This window comes from Aplidium turbinatum, chromosome 9, assembly GCF_918807975.1.
Source record: "Aplidium turbinatum chromosome 9, kaAplTurb1.1, whole genome shotgun sequence".
In the NCBI taxonomy this organism is placed as follows: domain Eukaryota; kingdom Metazoa; phylum Chordata; class Ascidiacea; order Aplousobranchia; family Polyclinidae; genus Aplidium; species Aplidium turbinatum.
In genome coordinates, this window is record NC_137480.1 from 7,527,122 (window position 1) to 7,550,869 (window position 23,748).

The following is a 23,748-nucleotide window of genomic DNA, read 5'->3' on the forward strand; positions in this document are numbered from 1 at the left end:
TCTGTCTGTTGTGGGATTTATTTTTTTATAGTTTTTTAGTATTGATTGCTTATCCTTGTGCTTACTATTCTCACAACAGACGAAATAAATGTTTTTTTTTGCTTCTTTGAATTGTTCGATATTAGTGTTTGTGTTAACCATGTTGATATGCTTAAATTGAAGGCCAGACACTGTTGCTTTTTGTGTGTTTTATATATTTTTGTTTCAATATTTACAGCAATTTTCTTAAAATTTTGCTTATTACAGTATATTCTGTGTCTTAATTTTACCATGAAGAAGCTTTCCACTAGAAGTAACCCTGGTTTTCAAGATGAATCCGCACTTCTTTTTATGACCTTGGCTGGTGGAGTTGTAGCGGCAATATTTGCCACTAGTTTTCATGATGATTTGGATCGTACAGTGACAGTGTTAGCACCAAAAGGAGCTTCCTACCCCTTCCCTCCTCACACAAGACCACCAGCTGCAAAGTTTACTGCTGCTGTAGGTGGTTTCTTCATTGGAATATTTTGCTGGTCTGTGATTGCAAGATTTCATTGGTTTCTTATTAAACAATTTTTGAAGAACAGGTAATGGTACTGTTTTAAGTTGAAAGTCTGGGTGTGCAAAGGTCGTGTATGATATGAATAGGATATTTAATGGTTTTTTAAGCTTGCAGCTTTGTCAGGAATTACATTTTATTACTCCATGAAGCAGCAGCAGTTAAATTTTTGTAAGCTGTATTGTTACTTGATTAATATGTATCTGGTTATTATACTTTTATTTGGTATGATTGCAATAATGATGAATAGACAGGATAGCATATCACAATAGAGGGGCAAGGGTTATTTTAATTTCAACTTTAACCCTGATTTTAAGATATAACAGGACTACCTTTAGAAAATTAAAAAAAAAAAAATTGTCTAAAAAACCCCCTTTACTATCTACTTCACGTACTATTTTCAGTTGAAGTCTAAAACTCCTTTTCGCTTATGTTCAAACGTCATGTATATATAAGTTCGCTTGCTCGCATGATGCGAGTTCGACATACATTGGTATGACCACGCAACGTTTGGCAATAAGAGTGGGAGAGCATTTGAATTTAGCTAATTTTAATAAAAACAGTGCAATTTTAATAAAAACAGTGCAGTATGACTAGCCGAAAACGTTAGCTTATTGTTTTTTGTTTTTATGATGTTAAATGTAGTGTTGTTGCTGAGTTATGCCTGTTTATATTACTTTGGTGCAAATAGGCTACTTGTAAAAGTCTAGTCCTATTTCTATGGTATTTGTAAAGTTGCAATCTTGTTACTAGTTGTCTATCAGGAAAGTACATACAAAGTAGCCTAATTGTTTAATGCTATATTTTATGGTATGCAATTGAGTTTTTTTTTTTTTTTTTAAGAACCACATTTTTTCAGAGATTGGATAAAGAACCCAAAAACCTTAAAAACAAGGGTAAGTTTTTGCAGATTGTAGATTTTTAGAGCGTGTTTGCAGTTGACATGTATATTATGTATTCTTTCACTCAGACTAAGTCATGGCTGCTGTATGCATAGAAAACAGTAGATATCTTCACTTTTAGGCATGGCTTATTTGCCTGTCAAGTCTTCTTCCAAGAAAGAAGTTTTTATACACATTTCAACATGTTATGCCGAAGTATCCACTTCCATCACTCCAAAAAACATGTGCCAAGTAAGTTTAATTTCTGTCTTCACTTTTGTCCTTATCAAAATACCGGTACTGTTTTGTTCTTTGGTTGAGCCTTTGGTGTCAGGGATTTTTCCTTATTATCACCCTGGATTGGCAATCTTGGAAAGAAGGCACTTCACTGAAAAGGTACGTCAGAGAGTTAAGTGTTCGCCAACTGTCTGATATGTTTACTGTAATCCTATATAAGCTCATTGAGTGCAGGTATTTTCCATATCATCAATCGCTTGATTGGGCTGCAGATTTGGACTTTGTTGTTCTCTTGTGGAAAGTTTCATCAACTGTAACTTCTTTTACTGTATATTCCATAGTCTGATTGGAAAGGAAAAATTTAATTTTAAAGTAATTATTAAAAATGCACTTCAATACAAAGGTCTGCTACTATTCGGTGAGTCCGATTAGGTGAGTTCCTAACCTCTAACCCCTAATCCTAACCCCTAACACTAAAACGGCAATGATAATTAGGCTATGGTACCCGATAATTTTGAAAAAAAAATTGAAAAAATCATCAAATAGGGATCGGACTCACCCAAACGGGCCATTCCGTCAATACAAATACTTTTTGCCCTTTATGTTGCCTTTATGCTTCTAACAACAGGACATTGACCACCATAGAGCCTATTGTAACTCAACAGGAGTTTGAAAAAATCAAACTCGAAATGCAGAAGTTTGAAGAGAGGGAAGGACGAGAATTACAAAGAGTTTTGGCAAAAAGGTGATTGGCCAGTCATAGATTTATCAGACCTTGCGGGTTCATATTGCTTTTTGGTCGCTATTTTTCTAATAAAGTTAAAGAACAGAATGAATTACAAGAGTGATAGACTAACTACAAGGACTGATCTGTGGCCAAGAGCTAATCATTTTATGAAAAACTTTGATCTGAAACTTAGCGATTGAGCGTGCACCAGTGATGTTTGCAATTATGCAAAACTAGATTTAAAATAAATCCTTTCTGAGAAGCCTGATGGTTTAAAAAGGTAAACTTACATTACTAAAGGGTAACGTGCTATATTTTTATTTAAAAACGTCTATGTTGACAAGGCTTTGGCACAGCTAACACTTTTTCATCATCAGATATGAAACCGAACACAACTGGGTTGCGGATTTGTGGGATAACTATGCTTATTTGATTTCTAGAGCTCCACTATGTGAGTAGTGCGACCATTTTGCATTTTGTAAACTTTTGTATACATTAGGGTGTTTTTAATTTTCTCATATCGTAAGTTTGATTTGTACAGGGCACCAGGTTGTTACAATTGGTAAGAAAACAATGTCTTTCAAATTTCAAGAAATTATTTCAACATTTACAACTTGCGCAAGGAGGTTGAAAAATTCGCAAAATCAATAAAACAAGCAACTTTACAACACGCAACCAAATAACCAGCTTTATTCAGTACTTTTAATATGCACGCATTTCAGGCACGTTTATAGAATAACAAAGCAAATATAGCAACAAAGCAACTTTTCCTCTAACAACCTTTACACCGTGTTTCACCCATAACCGAGATGATCAGAAGCAGTGGCGTATTTAGAAAGCTTATTAGGGGGGGGGGGGGGGGGCAATACATTGTGTCAGTCAGCCGTGTAGCGGTCCAAAAATACCGTCATATGATATTTGAACGGCCCCATACTTTAAATCAAGAGCGATTCAGCAGAAGTAAGTTACTGTTCCAATCAATGAACCAACAAAAGATATCAAACACTTCAAAACATAAACAATAATGGAACATAAACAACAAGTTAGTCCTTCCGACCTCGAATATTTTTGAATATTCTCGACGATTCGCAATGACAGCCATCGCATTAAACTTAGAGTTTGCGCTTGGCAAATATGTCAATGACTGCATCATACTCGAGTACAATATCCTTGTTTAAATACATCTGAGCTAGACCATCCAAACATGGCTTTTACTTTTTTTGGCTACGGGAAATTTGCTTCGATGATGCTCCACTACCTGCAGAACGTACTGTTTCTGCTCCTCATCTCTGGTCAATGTCGTATTGAACTCTGTCATAAGCGCCACTCCTCGTGCTGCCAAATCGTTTGTCACCCTCAGGGCAGAAACTGTTTCCTTGGCACTTTGGTACGCCTCATTTTCAGCCCAGTATTTAGGATCAAGGGTTAAGAAGCTTTTGTCTAGACCAAGTATTGTGAATAATCGTTCAGTTGCAGTAGTGCAGAAATCAGACAGTTTTCTCTCAGCAATATCGGTAGGTACCACGGCCCGGTTTGGCGGATCTTCGGATCCATGACTGTTTGCCATACTGCGAACCATTTTCCTCTTATCAATGTCAGTGACTCTGCTGTCAAACAGTGCAAAGGCAATGAGACCTTCCGACAAGTAGGCTACCACAAGTGTCTGGAGTAAGCCTTGAAGGCTAATTGAGATACTTCTCCATCAGCATACGTTGTTAAGTTCTTCATAAAATTCAGGTTGTTGAGGTGCCTGTATGGCTGAATCACAGCTGTACCAGTGGCCTATGTAAACACTCACAATAAATAAGCACATGCGTAGCAATTGACTGGACGTTTTGGGCTGCGTCTGTATTCGGCCAGTCAGGGCCGTTGACAGGATTTCTCGGGCCCGGTACCAATTTATTTTCGGGCCCCCTTCGGCCTTCATCGACTATGTTATGAAAATAAAGGTTGTGTACAAACTTTTATTGATGTCGTTTAAGCATGGTCATTTAACAAATCTTGCGCAATCTTAAAATTTCTTGAACCGCAAAACTTACTATCTCTATCTAGCGGTTGCTTTTTTGAACTTTTATTTGTCACATGGCGCTAGAGTATTCTAGGCTCACCAGAAGAGAATTTACAGCAAAGGTGGTGCAGACAGTCAGAAACTTTTCAATTTGATTTGGGAAAGGTGTTTGGGCCTCGATCAAACATTTGCTGATTGCTGCAATCTGAAAAGTGGTTTTGTGCAGTTTTTAGTGCAATGCAATTTTTAGTGCAGAAACAGGGATAGCAATCTTCTTACCTGTGCCATTTCAGTTTGAGTTTAAACATATATTAACCTGTTTATGTTGAAATTCGTGTTTCGGGTAGTATTCATGGTTAGGGAAATCACTATACTAGACTAAACTAAATTCTTATTTTACTGTTTGGTGGCTGAAGTGGCTATTTGACCACCAGAAAGCTGAAGTGCAGTGCTGTGTTAAGCCCTTTGTGGGCCCCCGGGGCCAACATAATTTTGAGCCCCTTATTGGCAAGCAGACTTATGATAATATAGTGTGTATGTTAACTGCACTGATATGGAAAGGTGGTTCACTTCACTAGACTTTCTCACCAGTTGAGAAAACAATACAAATGTAAATAAGAGCAAACACAGGTCTATCAAGTCATAGCTACACCTTTGCTTGCAATGAAAGCCAAAAGTGTTAACGATTTCTAAACATACTGGCAACGGTCATGAAGCGTATGGGTCATTCAACCCAGATCTTATATCACACAGTAGAAGCTGGTATCAAAATTTGACATGCTTATCACATTGAGTTCATACAATTTTTTACATCGGACAAGAATTGACAAAATTATGAGAAATTTAAATTGGTTACCTACATTTGGAAGCAATTTTTTCCAAAAATTACAGATGGCATTTGAAATTTCATTAACCTATTATTTTTAAATGTATAGCCATAACATAGCAAAACAGTTTAGAAGTGCAAAAAAAAAGTGAATTCACAAATGCTTTAACAAACAACATTTTAACACTTTCACCAAGTGGTAATTATGTTTTGCCTTATAGGATCGCCGAGGTGGAGGCTGACTTGGTGACCTCATAAGGTCTTTCGCTTCTTTCCTATCTCACTTTTATGTAATGTACCAGTGCATTTGATGTGATATTTTGTGAAAAAAAATAAACTAGTGATTGATTGATTAAACCACTCACCTATACAATACTTTCAAAAAGCTAACAAGTACCCAATCAAAATGCTAACATGAAAACTCAAGTGTACTCAAATGTGCATAATCAGGAACTTAAGTACGATAAAAACAATAGTTTACCAATCTAGTGATATACTTTCAATTCACAACAGAACAGTGTTAATCCACAACAGCACAGAATGGCGTACATGGTTTATTAACTACTTACACAAGATACACTATTATTAGAAACCTGTTGTTAATCATGCTATATTTCACTAAAACATTTTTTTTATTAATTGCCTTATTTTTGGAACATCGTGGTTGCTGAATTTAAGAAGCACAATTATTATGAGCAGCAGTTGCTGTAATCTAACTGTTGAATTAACTTTTCTACATGTAATTATTTTTTCATATGCAAACACCATTGGTCATGCTAAAAACAGTTGTTATTGAAATGGTGCATGAGTGCTGACTTATGTAGATGAAGTTTAATAACTTCATCACATGTTGCAACTACTTCACAGGAATCACAGCATACATAAGAAAATTACTATGAACTTTAACAAAACGGAGCAATATTTACAGTGTAACACTAGTTAATAGGTTTCTAGGTAAGGTCTAACAGCTTCATCACTCACTGACAACTTTGCAGTACTCAGAAAGCCTTCATAGGTTACTGGTGCTTAATGAAATGTTATAATGCTTACTGCACAATACCGGCTAACTACTACCTAGTTAAACTTTTATAACTTCATAAACAATCATCAACCCAGCAGTGTACAGAACACAGCAGAAATATAACTAATAGTAAACACAGGTCTATCAATTTATAGCTTCATCTTTGCTTGGAATGAAAGAAATGAAACATAAAGCAGCAACGATTTGAAATCACAAACAAAATACTGGCAACTGTCATAAAATACTTATTATACTGGTATCTAAATGTAATATGCTGGTTACACTTGCTGATAGCTACCTCTGTAAAGTCAGGGATATTTATAATTGCGGGATTGTAAATGCTAAAAATGAAATGCTAATTAATCTTTGAGAAATGCTATTTTGTTTACTGTTCACAATTTTTTAGCAATAAACAAAATATGACTGCACAAATGGAATAGGCTACAAATAAGACAAACATTTTTATGGCCTACAGTTAAAGGCAGGTAAATTGATTATATACCTATTACACTACTCAATGTTCGCTTATTACTTGCTGGCCTTTGACTTTGAGGTCAGTTTTTGAATTGTTTGTCTTACTTTTGGTGGTCGTTCTTAAGCTTGTGGCCTGCTGGTCACTTTATCTGGTTCTTACCACAGCAATTAAAGACATGGGTAAAGATGGCATTAAATGCTTCATGGTTTCTGGTACATTCAAGGTTTAACATTTGGCTCAACATAACTTTTGAAAAAAAAACTATGCAAAGAGCTTGGAGAAAAACATTCCTTTGTTTGGAACATCTGCAAAACTTTTGCAGCACGTCTGCACCATTGCTAATCAAGTAAACGAATGTATTCGAATTGCAATAACAGCAAAGCAAAGTTTGCTAGGTTCTGACAAACCTCCATGTTCAGCCATTTCAAAGAATTCCTCTTTGAGAGTTTTGTTTATCTGAAATGTTCAAAGCAAGAATGTCGCTAGTTCAAACAAGACATCTTCTTTATGAAATGCTGAATGAAATCTTGGTACATAGCAAGGTTACACCATTCTAGAACTAGATTACCGGTTGTAAACCAGTAACATTCACTTTGAAGTAAAGCTTAAGAAAACAAAACACCCTGTAAAACCAAAACGTTAAGCTAAAAGTGCAACAGCCTTAATGCAGCTTCTGACACTTCAAAAAATACTTTTACCTTGCAAGTTATACCGGTAGATGTAGAAAAAATATTTTATTGTTAAATGGGCTATCAATAGACCAACCATACTTTAAGCTAGTCCAGTATTACAAAAAGTATTTCATGTGTCTTGTTTACTTATTGGCAGACTTCAAAATCAATCGTACCTGACTCTTAAAGTTTATGGTAACGAGAAGCTAACCTACGTACAAAACATGAACGCTTTCACCTTATGCTAAAGAAAGGTTTCAATCTATGCTTTTGCAAAATTTAGACAAGGCATTGCAATTAAGTTATGCAAATGTCTTATATAATTTGCCCATTTATGACAAACATTTTAAAATGAGCTGTCTACTTCGTGGTTTAACCTATAACAGTAGCACACAAAGTATGGTGACCCTACCACTACCAGTGTATAAAGCGGTTTCAGTTCAACAGTTGCCAATTCCAAAGTTTTACCACAAAATACGAAAAAATAAACAACCAAAATAATTAAAACACATTTATCTTAAACACACCTTTGTAGGAATTGGGCCTGTCTTGATTTCAAGTATTCAATTGCAACCAACTTGTTTTATTTCAAATACTGGTAATTTTACTAATGTTGTCACATTTTAACTTTTCAAGATAATGTGGTTTTTAGAGATGTTTTGGTATAAGGGCCCAGCATCTCATTGGTACCGGGCCTAAATTATCTTGTCAATGAACAAGTAGGCTACACGCAGTACTAAACTTTAACAACTAAAAAACAGATTGTTACTGAAACGCAAAAGTCAATTACCTGTGGGCCCCCTGAAATTCTATCACAAAATAACGACCAAGATAATGTGGTGATTTTAGAGATATTTTGATATAAGGGCCCAGGCCCAGCATCTCATTGGTACCGGACCTAAATTATCTTCTCAATGGAAGTACACACAGTAAACTTTAGCAGCTAAAAAACATGTTGTCACTGACACACAAAAGTCTATTACTAGTAGGCCCCCTGAGATGGTGGGCCCAGTACCCAGAAGGGGGCCCGGTACTTTACCATCTGACGGCTGAAATAGCAGTTTTAACCTCTGATGGCAATTCCTTCAGATCTGATTATATTAAGATCTTGATTATGTTTGAAGTCGCGGGGAATTTTTAAAATCCGGGCCCCTTAAATATTCCGGGCCCGGGTCCAAAAGTACCACCTAGACCCCCCTGTCAACGCCCCTGCGGCCAGTGGTACGAAGGTCCAGTTGGAATTGCTTCCTGAACAGCCATATTTTAAGGGAATATATCGCTCGTGCCATCCATCTGGCTCGATGAAGTGCACCAGGGTGACGGAATTTAACACCTCTCTTCGGCACTCCTCCGAGAAATATAATACTGAGTTATAATAATTCAGCGTAATCGTCCCGAGGATGATTGAGATCTAGCTTGTCGCCGCTAACTGCAGGATTTCTGCGCGGACAGGTTGTAACTGATCAGAAACAGCAGGATCGTCCAGAGATGTGCTGAAGTTTGCTTGATCTATATTTGGCCAGAAGTCGCGGAACCGAGCGAATAAGTCGATGACTGGGGACTTAGAAACAGCATCTACCAGAGAAAAAACTTTTTCAAGGACAATCTCCAAGGAAATGACCTGAACTGCTACCTACCAGCCAAATTTTATCTTTAGACCTTGTCACAGCCATTGTACAACCGCAAATTGTTAGTGAAGTGAAATAAATGCAACAGCACAACAGACATGACAGTGTAATTTTTGTAGTTTTACGAGGTGTTGCAATTGTGATGTAACAATGCTTTATTTGTTCTGTGAAGTAACGTAGCCTACAAGAACCTGTAATGGCTTATATTCCGCTGCTAGATTATAGGCTAAACAACCTAAACTTTAGCTTCCTTGCGCAAGTAGTAAATGTCGACGGATTTCAACAAAAATTTGCCAAAAGGATTTTTTTACTGAATTGAAATGAACACCACCCTGTACGTTAATATTAACAATGGTTAGAATTTTGCGTATTACGCTAAAAACACCCTAGTATACATATATCTAAACATTTCTTTTTGCTTTTTTGCTTTTTCACCATGTGGTGCACTAAAGAAAAATAAACGAAAGTTGCCCCTTACTTACTGCTAAAATAAATTTGTTAAAAATTTTATTCAAATTTTAATGCGATAAGTGTGCTTGTTTTAAAGATTTTAACGAAGTTAAGTCATTGCCAAGCTGTGTTTCTCACGAGTTTCAAGGGTTTTTTTTTCGTTGAGACTTTTCGGTCATTTGTCCGAAATGGCTTGAAAAATTTCGGTCATTTTTTATTTATTTCGGTCATTTTTTCTGATCTAAATATTTCCTTTCAAGTAGTTGATGCAAACCAAAATTTGCACTTCCTGACTAGCTACAACATTAAGTTTCGCTGAGAAACGTTGTTTTTTTTTCGGACATTTTGACCGAATTGACTATATATTTTTTCGGACATTTTGACCGAATTGACTATATATTTTTTCGGACATTTTGACCGAATTGACTATATATTTTTTCGGACATTTTGACCGAATTGACTATATATTTTTTCCGACATTTTCACTGAATTGACTATATATTTTTTCGGACATTTTCACCGAATTGACTATATATCTTTTCGGACATTTTGACCGAATTGACTATATATTTTTGCGGACATTTTGACCGAATTGACTATATATTTTTTCGGACTTTTTGACCAAATTGACTATATATTTTTTTCGAACATTTTGCTAAAATATCGGTCAATGACCGATAAAAAAAACCCACCAACAATTCTTTTGTTTTTTTATTTTAATTTCCGTCAAACCAGGAAATCAGTATTCCCTGAACCATAAACATGCAAATTATAAGATTATTGTGACAACTAGAGATGTACCGATATATCGGTATCGGTGATATCGGCCAGTTTTTGAGTATCGGTATCGGCATCGGTATCGGCAAAATTTGGCCGATACTAAACATGTAAAAAAAGGCGATTGCTGCGGATTTTCTGCAGAAGCAAAGATATAGATTTTTTAAAGTAGTAACTAACGTCACATTGATGTAGAAAAAGAACAACCTGTTCAAATTTTTGATACCTTACACTCCCATGACTTCATGCGTGCACCTTTTGGCATTGTTAGCTTACAGTGATTCTTTCACTCAAACAAAACGTTTTGTTTCAGCAGTTTTGCGTTGTTCGATTCTTAAGTTGTAAAGGAGACTCAATTTCTCCAATATTTATCATTTGTGTTTCTTTTTTACTCTTAGCAGAGGATAAAACCAGGCCATGACTACCCAGGTAGCAGAAATGTATAATTTTGCATCGTTTTTGCGTTGCTGGGCGTTTGAGGGACCCATGTGGCTTGGTTGTTTTTGGTGGGCTGGTTCTGTCAGTTTGTGATTTGGTTTCCACCTTTCGTTGTGGGGGACTTGCCGGGCTTGGGCAATGTCATGGCGGAGTGGGTGGGGGCGGTGGGACTGCGTGTCTTCGCTGGGCTGATCAATAAATGGTCTTGTTGCGCCTGGGCTGTCGACGCGGGCTGAGCGCTCACTGGTGCAGCGAGCTGTTGCGGTTCGCTGGCCATAACGGTGTGACTTCCACGCTAGCCATTTAAACCAACCAATCAACTATGTTTCTCAGCAGCCGTTTTGTAGCAAGAATTGACATCGACAAGAATTGAAGTGGCTGGTGTGGAAGCTGCACCGTTGTGGTTGGCGAGTCGCGGCTGCTCACTGTGCTGGTGAGTGCTCGGCCTTGTGCTGGTGGCCGGGGGGAGCGCTCCTTTCTTCGCAGTGGGGTTGTTGTCTTGGGCGCAGCGGGACCATTTTGATTGGTTTGGTGGGGATTTGTGGTCCCGTTGCTTTCATTTTGAGCCTGCTTATTCTGCCATGACATTGTTTGGGCTTGGTGGGTTTGTTGCGGCGAGGAGTGGAAGTTGGATCGCAGACTGGTGGAGCCGGCTTACTGGGGGCAGCCGGGTTGCATGGATTTTTTGGACGTTTGGCAACGTGGGGGGCGATGTAGAGAGTTGTACATTTTTGCTGCCTGGGTGGTTTTGGCCTGGCAAAAGCTTTTCAACCAAACGAAAAGTGCCCTTAGGTTGCGCATTACTTGTCGAATAGTTTTTGTACGACTACACAAATCACTTGGGCTACATTTTACATCTTATTATCAATTATGATAGCCTATTTGGAGAGTTTGCGCAAACACTTTATTAATTTTTCAGAAACCCCAATTATGATGTAATGTTTCTTTTACAGTGGCCCTTCATTACTAAAACCTACTATTATGACACAACAATGCGGTTGAGATTGGATTCTTGAATCTTTAATAAATTATGCCAGTTGAAAGCTTTTTTTAATAGTTTTATGCAAATAAGGTAAGACTTAGCATTTGATATAATTCCTTGCAAATACCAAAATTGCTTCTTTTTGTAACACCAAAGTATCGGCCAAAATATCGGTATCAGTATCGGTATCGGCCTAAAAAAGTGATATCGGGATCGGTATCGGCCAAAATATTGGTATCGGTACATCTTTAGTGACAACTTTTGCACCCAGTTAAAGTTGCACCAAACTGTGAGAAGTTGTTAGTGCCAGCTGCAGCCCAGACATTGTGTTTATGCATGAACTTTTAGAGTCTAGCAGTACGGTACGTGGTTTGTTTTCACAAATAGCTTTCATTTTTCGTAAAGATTCATCAAGAGCTTGGAAAGAATCAAAAATTTCCCTTGAGATTTTTAGTTTACCACTGGTCAAATTTTCGTCTATTGATCGCAACTTTAATACTTTTTCGATTATATTTTTTTTATGTCTTCGGACACAATCCTCTCACTACTTTACAAGGCAAGTAGCGCATGGACAAATTAGCTTAGATTAAGAATTATTGCATGCGAATTGCATATATACCAACTAGGATATTCCCTAACCTCATTTTTGCTAACAACACCACACAGCAAGATTTTATTTATTATTCAGATTGCACCAATTTTTGTAACCAAGGCGGTTTGCAGAAAAAAGATTGTTGTCCATGTGCCGTTCAGACACAATGTGCCAGGGCAGCTTGCATGACTTACCACTACATGAGATTCTACGAACTGATCGTGTCAAAATCTGTAAGTACGTCTATGGATGTGGTAAAACCTTTCAGGTAGTGAAAACCTAACCGGCTTAGTCGTAAGAGTGCCCGCCTCTAAGCTAGTAGGCATAGATTTTTATACTCTGTCGGGTTATATGGAAGGATTTTTAAAAGTATTAATTTTCTTTCTGCATGGCAGTCAGAAAAGGAATTCAATTTAGGATAGATTTATGGTGATAGTGTCCTCAGCTGCGCCTCTATACGGCTGCGCTTACACTGTCTGCTTTGTGAAGCGCTGAGAGCAACGTATATCTGCGATGGTTACAGCGCTGTATAAAAACACGCATTGATAATAATTTTAGAGTGTAACGCATTCGTAACCGAGATGTATAGAAAGAATGAAAAGAGCAAATCATCTTTGTTAAGGCAGTATGAAGATACTTGCATCAGATTTACTTATTATGACGTTTATTTTTGCTTTATTAGCTTGCCTAGCATTGATATCCAGTCCTTGAAAATAACGCCTACCTTTACTTGGTTTAAGGTGCAAAACAATTACCGACTGCTGGCTAAATTAAGAGCATTCAGAAATGTGGTTGAGAATTTATTAATTGAATTTTCATTTGATCCAAACTTAAACTACTATTTGGCTCATTTTGACGTCCGTAGGGTTGTCTTGTAGATCTACGAAATTTTGTTTTTCTGCTCTCTCCAGTTCAAATCTGGTATAAGTTTTGTTAATTTTTTCAGTTGGATCCTCTGCTTGTTCAAGACTTAGTTCCCGTATGCACACACCGGTATCAGTATGTTTTCTCATGCACAAGACTGCCGGGAAAAGTAATGGACGAGTTGAAGACTTATGAAAATTCGAAGCATATCATTGTTTTCAGGTATCAATACAGCGACATGATTTCGTACCCAAGACTCAATTACAACTGTAGTTGGTTGAATGATCCATTGAGAGAATCTTTATCTTCAGACGGAGAAAAGCACGTCACAAGATTCATCCTTGCAGTTTCGAATGCTTGCAGACAGCAGAGGCCATTACCCAACCAGCAAATTAGTTCTTTTTGCATTTTCTGCAAAGGTTGAATCAATGTAAAAACAAGACCGATTTGCTGTTGGCCACATCTAACGTATGCCCGTCCACCGAGGTCGACATTGTAAAATTTTTCCTTGGTATTGAAGTATTGCCAATTACTTTGAGGAAAATAGGGTTGCTTAAGGGCTTTAGCAAGCGCTAGCAGTACGGCAAGGGAACCCAGCCTGCAATGCAGTCCTTTTTTACATTGATTTTGCGTTTAATTCGACCCTAATCCTAACACCAGCACCAAACATCTGCATACGTTGAATTAATGTAAAAAAGACTTGTTTTTTGGCTGAGGAGACGTGCAAGGATTTCTGATAATTATAAAAGCAAAGTATAACTCAGCGTGCTTCATTCGAGCCTGCGTCACAGATGGTTGGACAATGGACATGCCATGTCACCCAAACATAAAATATGTTATCACGCAATTGCACACCAGCTCAGTGGCCGAGTGGTTTCTCGTTTGGCTCTGGAGCTGGTAGATCTGAGATCGATTCCAGGTCAGGTCAAACTGAAGACTTCAGTTCAAACACGGTTCCGCTTAATGTTCTTTCTTGCATAGCGCAGTGAGAATAAGTCGCGGATAGAGAGCGGGTAATAATGTGATGACATCGTAAGCCTGATATAAATTAAAAAACGAGTCATGTCGCTATCAGACCTTAGCTGTTGTAGAGCGACATTAAATAAAACCATGACATTATCATGCAATTGCATGGACACGATTTTATCTGACTTTGCGGCATCACTAAAGCAATCACGGTGGGCATTATGCAAACGTTTTCTCACCTACGAGGTAGGCGAACCGCCACCGAAACCCGTGTCTTTCTGTAGTGGGGAGAAGTATCGGTATATCTTATAGGAAGAACAGTTGGTTGCATTAGTTATGTTTGAAATGCTTTATCCCAGCCGACCTACCATTTTTTTTGTACTGGTGCAACGCCCGCAGACGTTGAATCCACGTAAACAGCTTGGTTTGTTGACTGGAATGTTCCCTGTATTCTCGTATATCATCCACTTTACAGAACTAATGACACACATCACTCACGTATGGATGCGATTTTTATCACGTTTTTTCTTAAAGTATTGCGCGGTTTTATTGCAAAGGTAGTTTCAATTAATAAGCTGGATTTATCATCAAGGAAATTGAACCCCTCTACTAACTTCGTCATTCTCAATTCAAATTTTTGTTGTGTCACACATGCCATGGTACTTATTGCCACGAGACTTCAGTCACGTGAAAAATCATAATGAGGTTCCTGGGGGCAGCTATTGAAGATGACAAGGCTGGAAATCGTTCTTCAAGAATGCTGAAAATGCGCAAACTTAGCTGCCATTACATTCTTAAGTTGCCGGGCATTTGGGAAATTAGTCGTCACTAGAAAGTTATGTACAGATTTCCTATGTGTTTGTGTTTTTTTAAGGAAAGGCATCATGTTCCGTCTCGACCTGTACGCTGCTGATGGGTCTGGTAAGGAATCTCTACTGGCTCCAGAAGAAATCCAGAGCTGCCTTGAAGAAATCCTTGAAGAAACCAAGAATGTGTCCTACACTGAATGGAACCCATCAGTGTTTACTACACAGAACAGGGACTTGTGGGCTGAGGTATTGATGGGATCTATTTGCAATCACAAGACTGACAACGTTATGTCATTACGTCACTCCCATGCTTTAACCATGTTTTACTTATTTTCACATTTTTTCTACTTAATATAAGACTTTAAATTACATAAAAGAACAAATTTTACTGGTTCATAGGAGCAAGAGCTTGTGGCAAATAGAAAAGGTTATGAAGTGATAAGTCCAAGTACATGTCATAAACTTGGTGGCTTTATGTGTTTTAATCTTTTTGCGAAGTTGAGTTAACGCAAACTGAGCAAAACTCGTTTTCTCAGGCTCGAGAGAAGTTGAAAACCAGCCCAGTCAACAGAGCATCTTTGAATGATACTGAGAACGCCGTTTTCCACCTCATCTTGGAGGAAAGTTCTCCCCAGGTAGGAACGTTTCAACTTTCAAAGATGGGAATGAAAACAAATCTGTGCGGTTTTTCATAAAACGTAGCAACTTTCACTTAGTTTCTGTTTGAACACTTTAAATAGACGTTGAACCAACGTCAAAACTTGATAATTTTAGAGCTTGCAAGAGCAATGTCACAGCAACCTATGCGGTGATGGACTGAATCTCTGGTTCGACAAGTCTACAACCCTCATTGTATATGAGAACGGGGCGGCTGGCGGGAACTCGGAACACACCGCAGCTGATGCAACGGTAATCGAATCATGTTATTTTAAACTTTGTCTGCCCTTATTTTCAACAATTATTACAAAATGCTTCTTTGTGCCACTGTTGTAATTGTATTGACCAGTTTCAACACATGTGCGTGTATGCAATTTCCGATTTAGTGGATATTTTTGTCATATTCAGGCATCAGCCTTGTAGCTTCTGCCAACCTAACCTTCAAGTATGTCTTTCTGTGTCTTGCTATTAACACAACCGCATGCTCTTGAACGGTTTTGAACAGGCGGTCTTTTGAGCGGCGTACCGAAGCTCTCTCCACTTGGCCATGCAACCGACAATGTGGTAATACTTTTGAGTTATTCTACCAAACAATTAATTCACAACAGCAGAATGGGATATTGGGTTTAAAGTAGGTTTAGGCCAGGCCTGCACAACATACGGCTCGTCGGCCACATGCGGCCCACGAGATGATTCAAGCCTGAACAAGCGTGCTTAAAAGTTTTTGTTTATGGTAAACATAAGATCAGATAGCAAATCACGGAAATCCTTTGTTTCCGGACTTGTGTCAGCTGTGCACGACTGTCCACAGTAAGCGGTTGCATCACAGGCTTCAGACCACGGAAATGGTTGCCTTTTACTGTGTTGCCATCATGGCACGAAAAACGACTTTTTCAAAAAACTTTCAAACAGTTAAATTTTCTCTGACAATGCATTGGTTAGTTGGTGGCACACCTTAATAACTCAACACTCTCTCACCGTTTTAAGCAATCTTTGCATAACTATTTACGTTTGCTATCGCTATTTACAACTTACATAATTATATTCGGTCGGCTGGTAAATCTAGCATTAAAAATCCACTGACTCTTGGAAGCGTGTATTTTGCAGCACGTAGAAGAAGCACTTAAACTTTCCATTTCGTTGTTAGGCCGCATTCTTTTATCTGCTCCTGTTTCTAACCTTTGTAAATTCGTTCCGTAGCAATGCATTTTTATTTAATGAACGTTATTTTGCATCTAAGTTAACGGGCAGGATGCTTGAATACGTTTGGGCAAAGTGTGAGTATCGCGACGGTGGCGCTTGGACCGAGGATTCTGTTGTCCATTCCACTGTTGCCCCGTCTACCAGACTAAAGTGGGACTTGGAAGACTTCCGCACGGTCATCCCACAATATCTGGAGAGCCACAACCTTTTTGTGAGTTCGTAAAGTAGTCTTGAACCATGTTCTCACGTCTACAAACGTTGAATCAATATAAAAATGACTAACTTTTGTAAATTAGGCGTAGCTAGAATGTTAAGTAAATGTTCACAAAAGCGAGCGACCATCTGAAGCAAAATAGTTGTCTGACACTCCTGACAGTGTTCTGTTCTGACAAGGCTGATTACTCACTATAGAACCGGAAGCAATTGCGAGTCGCTAATCATAAACGTGTAGCCTCCACGCTGTACCGTTGATGTATTTGAAGTCAGCCTAAATTGGGACTGTATTTTTCCCACTGACTCCGTGTTCTTTCAAAACTCCCGACTCATGTTGTTGCGATTGTTAGCCTTGCCAGTCCTTACAGTCGGGGCGAGTTTTTTAAAATCTTTTATACGACCCTACCTGGCATCGAACCCAAGCTTACCTGGAACCATGGAAAGGTTAGCAACATGACGACCCGCTAAATTGTCGAAGGAAATGAAATACTTGATCATTGCTCCGCACTCTGTACTGAGAAGAAAATCATCTTCATGAAATTACTGCTGGTTGCATTAACGGAGTCATTGTTTTAGAAAATGAACATGGACATTAAAGTTTTGGTGCTCCATCGTGGCAAAGGGTTCATTAAGAAGTTGAAGACCAGCCCTGACGGGTTCATGCAGATGGCCCTCCAGCTGACATTTTACAGGATGCACAATACTGTACCTAAGAGTTATGAAACTGCAATGACAAGGTGCGGCTGTTCATTCAAATTAGCGTTAGCCCTATTGCAATGCATTGCAGTTTCAGGTTATTATTTTACGTCCGTTTGGTTTGAAAAATGATAAAATGTATTTTAGTTTGCTGAAATTTCAAATAATTGGTTATTATCAATGATTTTTCTTTATTTTTTGTCCCATTTTTTCATGAAGCTTGCTGTGCTCTTCCAATAGTATTGTTGGAACGAAACCATCTGAAAGCACCATCAGCCATATATACTAGGTCGGGGGTCAGATTCAATATAAAAAAGTCAACTATTGCTGTTAATTATAACTCTTTTTTTAGCTATGCGATTAATATGTAAACGACTTAAACATGGGGATGGTTTCTGGCTTCCAAGCTACAATGTCTATGGTTTATCACAGGTTTTTCAAGTATGGACGCACTGAAACAATCCGTCCTGTGTCTAAGCACTCTGTCGCTTTCACAAAGGTAACTTTCCGGATAAACTCGTTATTGCACATGACTTGGGAAGTGTGTTCCTAAAGCTTATGACAAACTGTTACTACCACAGCGAACTCGCCATATCAGGCTAAAACAGATTGTTTGTATCTACATTTGTGAAATAAACAACGATCATGCTGCTAAAAGCGACACTCACTCCATTGCATTTCCGAATAAACCTCTAAGAAAGAGAAAAACATTCTCTTCGATTTCAAAACCACATAATCCGATCCATTAAAACATCTTTCACAGGCCATGTGTGACTCGTCATCAACCAGAGATGAACGCATCAAACACTTGAAGCTTGCGATCGCTCACCACCACCAGTGCAAGCTGGAAGCCATGTGCGGGGAAGCCACTGATCGCCACATGTTCGGCCTTTATGTTGCTTCAAAATTTCTTGGTGTCAAGCCAAAACTTTTTGACTTCAAGGTACGTGTTCGAATATTTATTGTTTGAATGAGTAACCCAGCTAGCAAAATCCATTTTTGCAACGTTTCTATATATAAGGTCTAAAAATGTTAAATCAATAAAAAAATGGCGGATTTTGTTACCTTGAAAGTGTTTATTTTGTTTGTCTACGATCAGGCTTATTTCTCTTAGAGCACTCTGATACGTGACAGTTCTAGAATACCGATAAAAACTTTTTACATTTTTTGACAGTTTCGAAACTTTAATATCTGCGTTAATATAAACGTACTTGTCTACGTTCGACTTTAAAACTGTTTATTTGTGTTTTCTTACACGAAAAACGACTTAACAGTTGTATCTCGTCCACTGAGTCTGATATCTATTCCACCAGACAGAAGCCTGGCCTGCGCCAGTGTGTTTGGTAGGTCACTTAGACATGCCTGAAGGTGGACACGAAGATTGACTTTCTTGCCTTCTCGTCTACTTAATCTAAATCTTTAACTACCGGGCGTGTGCCTGGATGCGATAAAAACAAAAGGTTTAAGTGTTTCATCATATCCACAGGCCATGGCTGACTGTGATCAACTGTCCACTTCGCAAACTCCCTTTTTCAGTGACAAAGGGATTTCCAACAACATGGATGTCTATCCTTCCGGGGGCGCCTTTACCCCGCAGAGAGAAGACGGCTACGGGGTGTACTACCTCTTTCTTGGAGAGGACTTCAGTGAGTACCTGGACCGCTGCTAGTTGTCTTCATGTGTTGAAGTCTTTATGCGAAGATTTCATGTTACTCTTCGTGATGACGATGATGATTGAATAATTTCTAAAGTTAAGTTTTAAATTTTCAGCCTCGATCAACATCAGCAGCTTCAGAGCCTGCCCTGATACAAGCTCTGAGATTTTTGGCGAGAAACTTCAAGAAGCTATGGACGACATGCAACAATTGCTAGCTCACTGATCCGCTTCACTATTGTCAACAACTTTTACTTGTAGCTATTTAACACAGAAATGTATCTTTTTCTTAACGTTACTTGTAGTACCTCTTCCAGCCTTACGTACGCAGCTTACAGAGATAGAGTGGTCAGAATCGCATTAGAAGGTCATCTTGCTTGAAGGGACAATTTTCTAGTTTTAACATTGCTTGAACTCTTTCAATATTGTCATACTTTTTGATTGACAATACCTTGTTTCAGTATAAAATGTATGAAATTTCTTGCACGACCTTTATCTGATCTTGTAATTGTAAAGTAACTGAGCATCTGAGTTTTTGTTTGAAATTTGATAGATAGTACCGCGGTGTGGTGATATTTTGTTTGTGAAGTTTTTATCTTACGATCACTTGCCTAGACCTTTTAACTCAAACTGTATAACTTGATTGTTTACTTGCACATGGATGCATTATTGTCCATAATTGTGCTACTACATGCTTATTGTTTCTCTTATGTCAAAAGCTTTCCCCACCCATGCTATAGCTAAAAACGTTTATGTGTGAGGTTTTGTACAGACTGTAATGCGATTTACTTTTACTGATTGTCTGCAATGAATTTTTAATAACTTATAACGTCAGTAGGAAAGAATGATATTTAATTAATATGATCTTGATCACGATAATGAAATTACAGCTTCTCTGGCCGTCGATTGTGTTGAAGAGTTCTGATTTATTTTACGAAACATTTTAATCTAGTGTTTGATGAAGCTCAGTGCATCAGCATATTCTTGGGTAGCAAACTCTCTTAACACATATCTCCTGTTCCTATGCAATAACTGTGATCTGTGCACATGGATCTGTTTAAAACATGTATTTAAAAATTGATGTAAATAGTACACATCTGATTGCACTTTCATTTAATCTTCTCTATGCTCACCATTCATCAATGCAATTTGTTGATACCGCCAACCAACTTGCCATGTTCGTCGCATCACCATTTTGATAGTTGTATCTTTCAATATTAACGTCACCTATTAACGCCACAAAGACGTTGAATCAATGTAAAAATGACGGATTTTGCTGTCTGGCTAATGACAACAAAATATTGCTTTCTTCAAGAGATTGAGTTCAAGTGTGTTAGTTGCTACTCCTTTTTGCACCATCCTTGCAAATCAGTTGCTTTTTACATTGAAACAACGTCATGCAAACGTTGAATCAATTTAAAAAGAACTGGTTTGCTGGGTAAGTTATTCCGTTCAATTTCAAGGAAAATTGACATTTTTTACATTTGTTTAAAGCACTTTGACGTTGCATGATCCATGCATGATCGCCATTTGAACTTGGTCGTAAGCTGACGTCGCTCCTCAAAAAATTGTCGAGTCAGCATTTTTATCTAATTCTTCAAACCTGGATTTGATCTATTTAGGAAGTTTCACAGTTACCTTATAATACACATCGTAGTAATTTATTAAATTTATCTTATCAAATGATTTACTTTTTTAATCGACTGCTTATATTTCTAACTTATTGCTTATTTCTACTAACAAATGCATCAGTTCGTCATCAATGCAGTATATTACGCTACCCTGATGCTGCTGTGTCCGCTTAATCAGTACACGTTTAATTGAACCTCGTGCTTTATCGGACTACTTTGGCTTGATCGTTATGTGGTCGGTTTCAACGGGGTTGACTGTACAATGTGGACTTGTCGTGTATGCTTACATGTTGTATATATCAATTTCAGATTAGACTTTTTATTTTCTCTGCAGATAAACTGTTTTGTATATAAATTTTTTCCCTATTCAGAATCGTTGAAGTTTCCGGTTTATGATGTTTATTTCATGTTACGCGATACGAACAGGTTTGTTGAATGATTCGTTTACAATTTACATTGTTGGGTTGATATTCCATCAATTACATTGGCTAATTTCTTGTTTGAGGATGATAATTAAAACGGTGCGTGAAATGTTAGCGAATCGCAACTTTGAGTCATTGCTGTTCAATTTGTCACATAAGACGTGTTTGAAATGTGCACTTGGGGAACGTTCAAATATTACGTAACGCCTTCGAGGGGGAGGGGGGTTTATGCAAAGCGTTACGTTAGCGTCACATCGGGGGGGAGGGGGTTCAAGCAAAACGTTACGTAACGCTTTCGAGTACGGAATGGTAGTTTTTTGTGCTGAATTCGTAGTGAAAAAGCGTTACCTGGGGGAGGGGGGGATTGAAAAAAGCGTTACGTTGGCGTTACATGGGGGAGGGGAGGGTCAAAAATTCGGAAAAAAAGCGTTACGTAATATTTGAACGTTCCCTTGCGGTGCGTTTTTCATTTCATGCTTTTAAGAGATTATTCATACTTTGCTGTATTTTTATTCATTACACAGTTTTCAACTGCACTTTATTCCGAATTACGTTCTAACTGCAATCTATCAGCTACCGCAGCATTGCGTCTTGTTATTTTTTCCTATATGCAGTCAAAGAAAATGTATCATTGTGTGTCAGTAGGCTACCAGCATGTAGTGGTTTGTTTACATTCTTATGCTGCAAAACCAGGGTTGGTTGATTTAAATCAAATGATTTAAATCATTGATTCATTGATTTAAATCATGATTTAAATCAAACAATAAAAATCAAAAAAATCAATTAAAAAAATCAAATGATTTTTTATTTGCTGAAATAAAAATAAATGCATCAACAAACGTTTCACTGCTTCTCTGTAATACAAAAGTTATACTTAAATACTTAAGGCTATAGGCTATGCAATTGCATGTTTTGAAAGGCAACTTAGTTTACTTGGCAGTTCACAAACAGTGTTGTTCACTAAACATAGTTTTTGAGCAAGTTTTTTCCACTTTTGGTCTGGTTCAATCAGAAGTTCGAAATTGATTGGGCACTGCAAAAGCTGGCGAGCTTGTATTTATGTACAAACTTCTCAATGCAAAATAAACTGCAATTTTGTGTCATCTGAACTTTTTTGTTTTGGTATGGTACGTCGGTAACATATATTACACAGTTAAACTTTCTTTGCAAAAAGTCTGGTTGTAGGCTATGCATCAGTTGAGCGAAAAAGCAAAGTGATGTGTGCTCAAACTTAAGGAAAGATCTTAGTGTTAGTGAGATGACAGTCTGAGACGTACCCATAGCCGTACGAGACCAAACCATTTTGGGGGGGGCAAAACGTAAATTTGCCCAAATCTGCACGCTTTTATAGAAATTGCCCAAATGTAATGTATGCGGTGCATGATAACAGTGAAAAACTAACATAACAAGATCCCCAGCAGTGGCGTAGCCAGGAATTTTGAAATGGGGGAGTTTTTTGACGCTTATGGCGACACCCAGCGGCGGGGGATCAGGGGGGTTTCCCCCAGAAAATTTTGAAAAATTACTTTGAATTTGGTGCATTCTGAGAGTATTTTCAACAAAAATGTGGGTATGAATATTCCTGTAAAATGGTACTGTCCGGTGGCATAGCAAAACAATAAGATCATGTTTTCTTCGGCATTTTTCGGAAATAAAGCTACAACTCTATGTTTTCTTGTTGCTAATTCCTGGCTGAGATATTTGAATGTTTGGTAATGGCAAAACTCGCTCTCTGCATGTTTTATTTAAAATTAGGCAAACTTTGTTTTAGAGGCATAGACTGAAAGCATCATTCTCAATTTCGTGATGTCACACGCGTACCAAAGGGGGGGTTGCAACCCCCAAAAGCCCCCCTTTGGCTACGCCACTGATCACCAGCTAGCTAGAATTTCTTACCAAATAATCAAGACAGAACAACTGAATTTATCTTTGAAAATACCTTGCTTGTGCATTGCTCTATGCTTCTGCACTTTGGCATGGTAGGTAGGAGTAACAAATATTGATTTACACACCACAAAGAAAAAACAACCCGACTTAAATATTCATGTGTGATGTCATAAAAGACTCAGAAAAATAAACATTGCAGGAAACCGGCTCAGGGTGACCATGCGGATTCAGAAAAAGTACATAACAATAGAGAAATTATAATTTAATGTAATAAAACACAGACATACTACTTCTGTTCAAATAAACTTTGTTCAATCAGTTAAAGTAGTTTTAATAATACAAATTTTAGTGCAAAAAATAAAAAGGTCTGGCAGCACTACTTCTAAAAATATAGTTAGGCTAGGTAATTTGATGACAAAAATAACTAATATATTCTAAGTTTGCATACATACGGTGACATGGGATTCAAAGAACCCAATTAGCCTAACAGTTTGT

At 37.9% G+C, this 23,748-nt stretch overlaps 1 protein-coding gene across 1 annotated transcript; it reads left to right on the forward strand.

Moving 5' to 3' along the window:
- Nucleotides 1-270: 270 nt before the first annotated feature.
- LOC145776637 (carnitine O-palmitoyltransferase 1, liver isoform-like) lies at nucleotides 271-21,568 on the forward strand. Its single transcript, XM_082587868.1, has 16 exons — nucleotides 271-566; nucleotides 1,398-1,434; nucleotides 1,562-1,671; nucleotides 2,285-2,401; nucleotides 2,761-2,834; nucleotides 12,348-12,484; nucleotides 13,198-13,337; nucleotides 14,956-15,136; nucleotides 15,427-15,525; nucleotides 15,665-15,799; nucleotides 16,788-16,961; nucleotides 17,540-17,700; nucleotides 18,092-18,158; nucleotides 18,423-18,602; nucleotides 19,146-19,305; nucleotides 19,430-21,568. The coding sequence occupies exons 1-16, from the start codon at nucleotides 271-273 to the stop codon at nucleotides 19,537-19,539; spliced, it is 2,178 nt and encodes a 725-aa protein (XP_082443994.1). The 3' UTR covers nucleotides 19,540-21,568.
- Nucleotides 21,569-23,748: the final 2,180 nt, after the last annotated feature.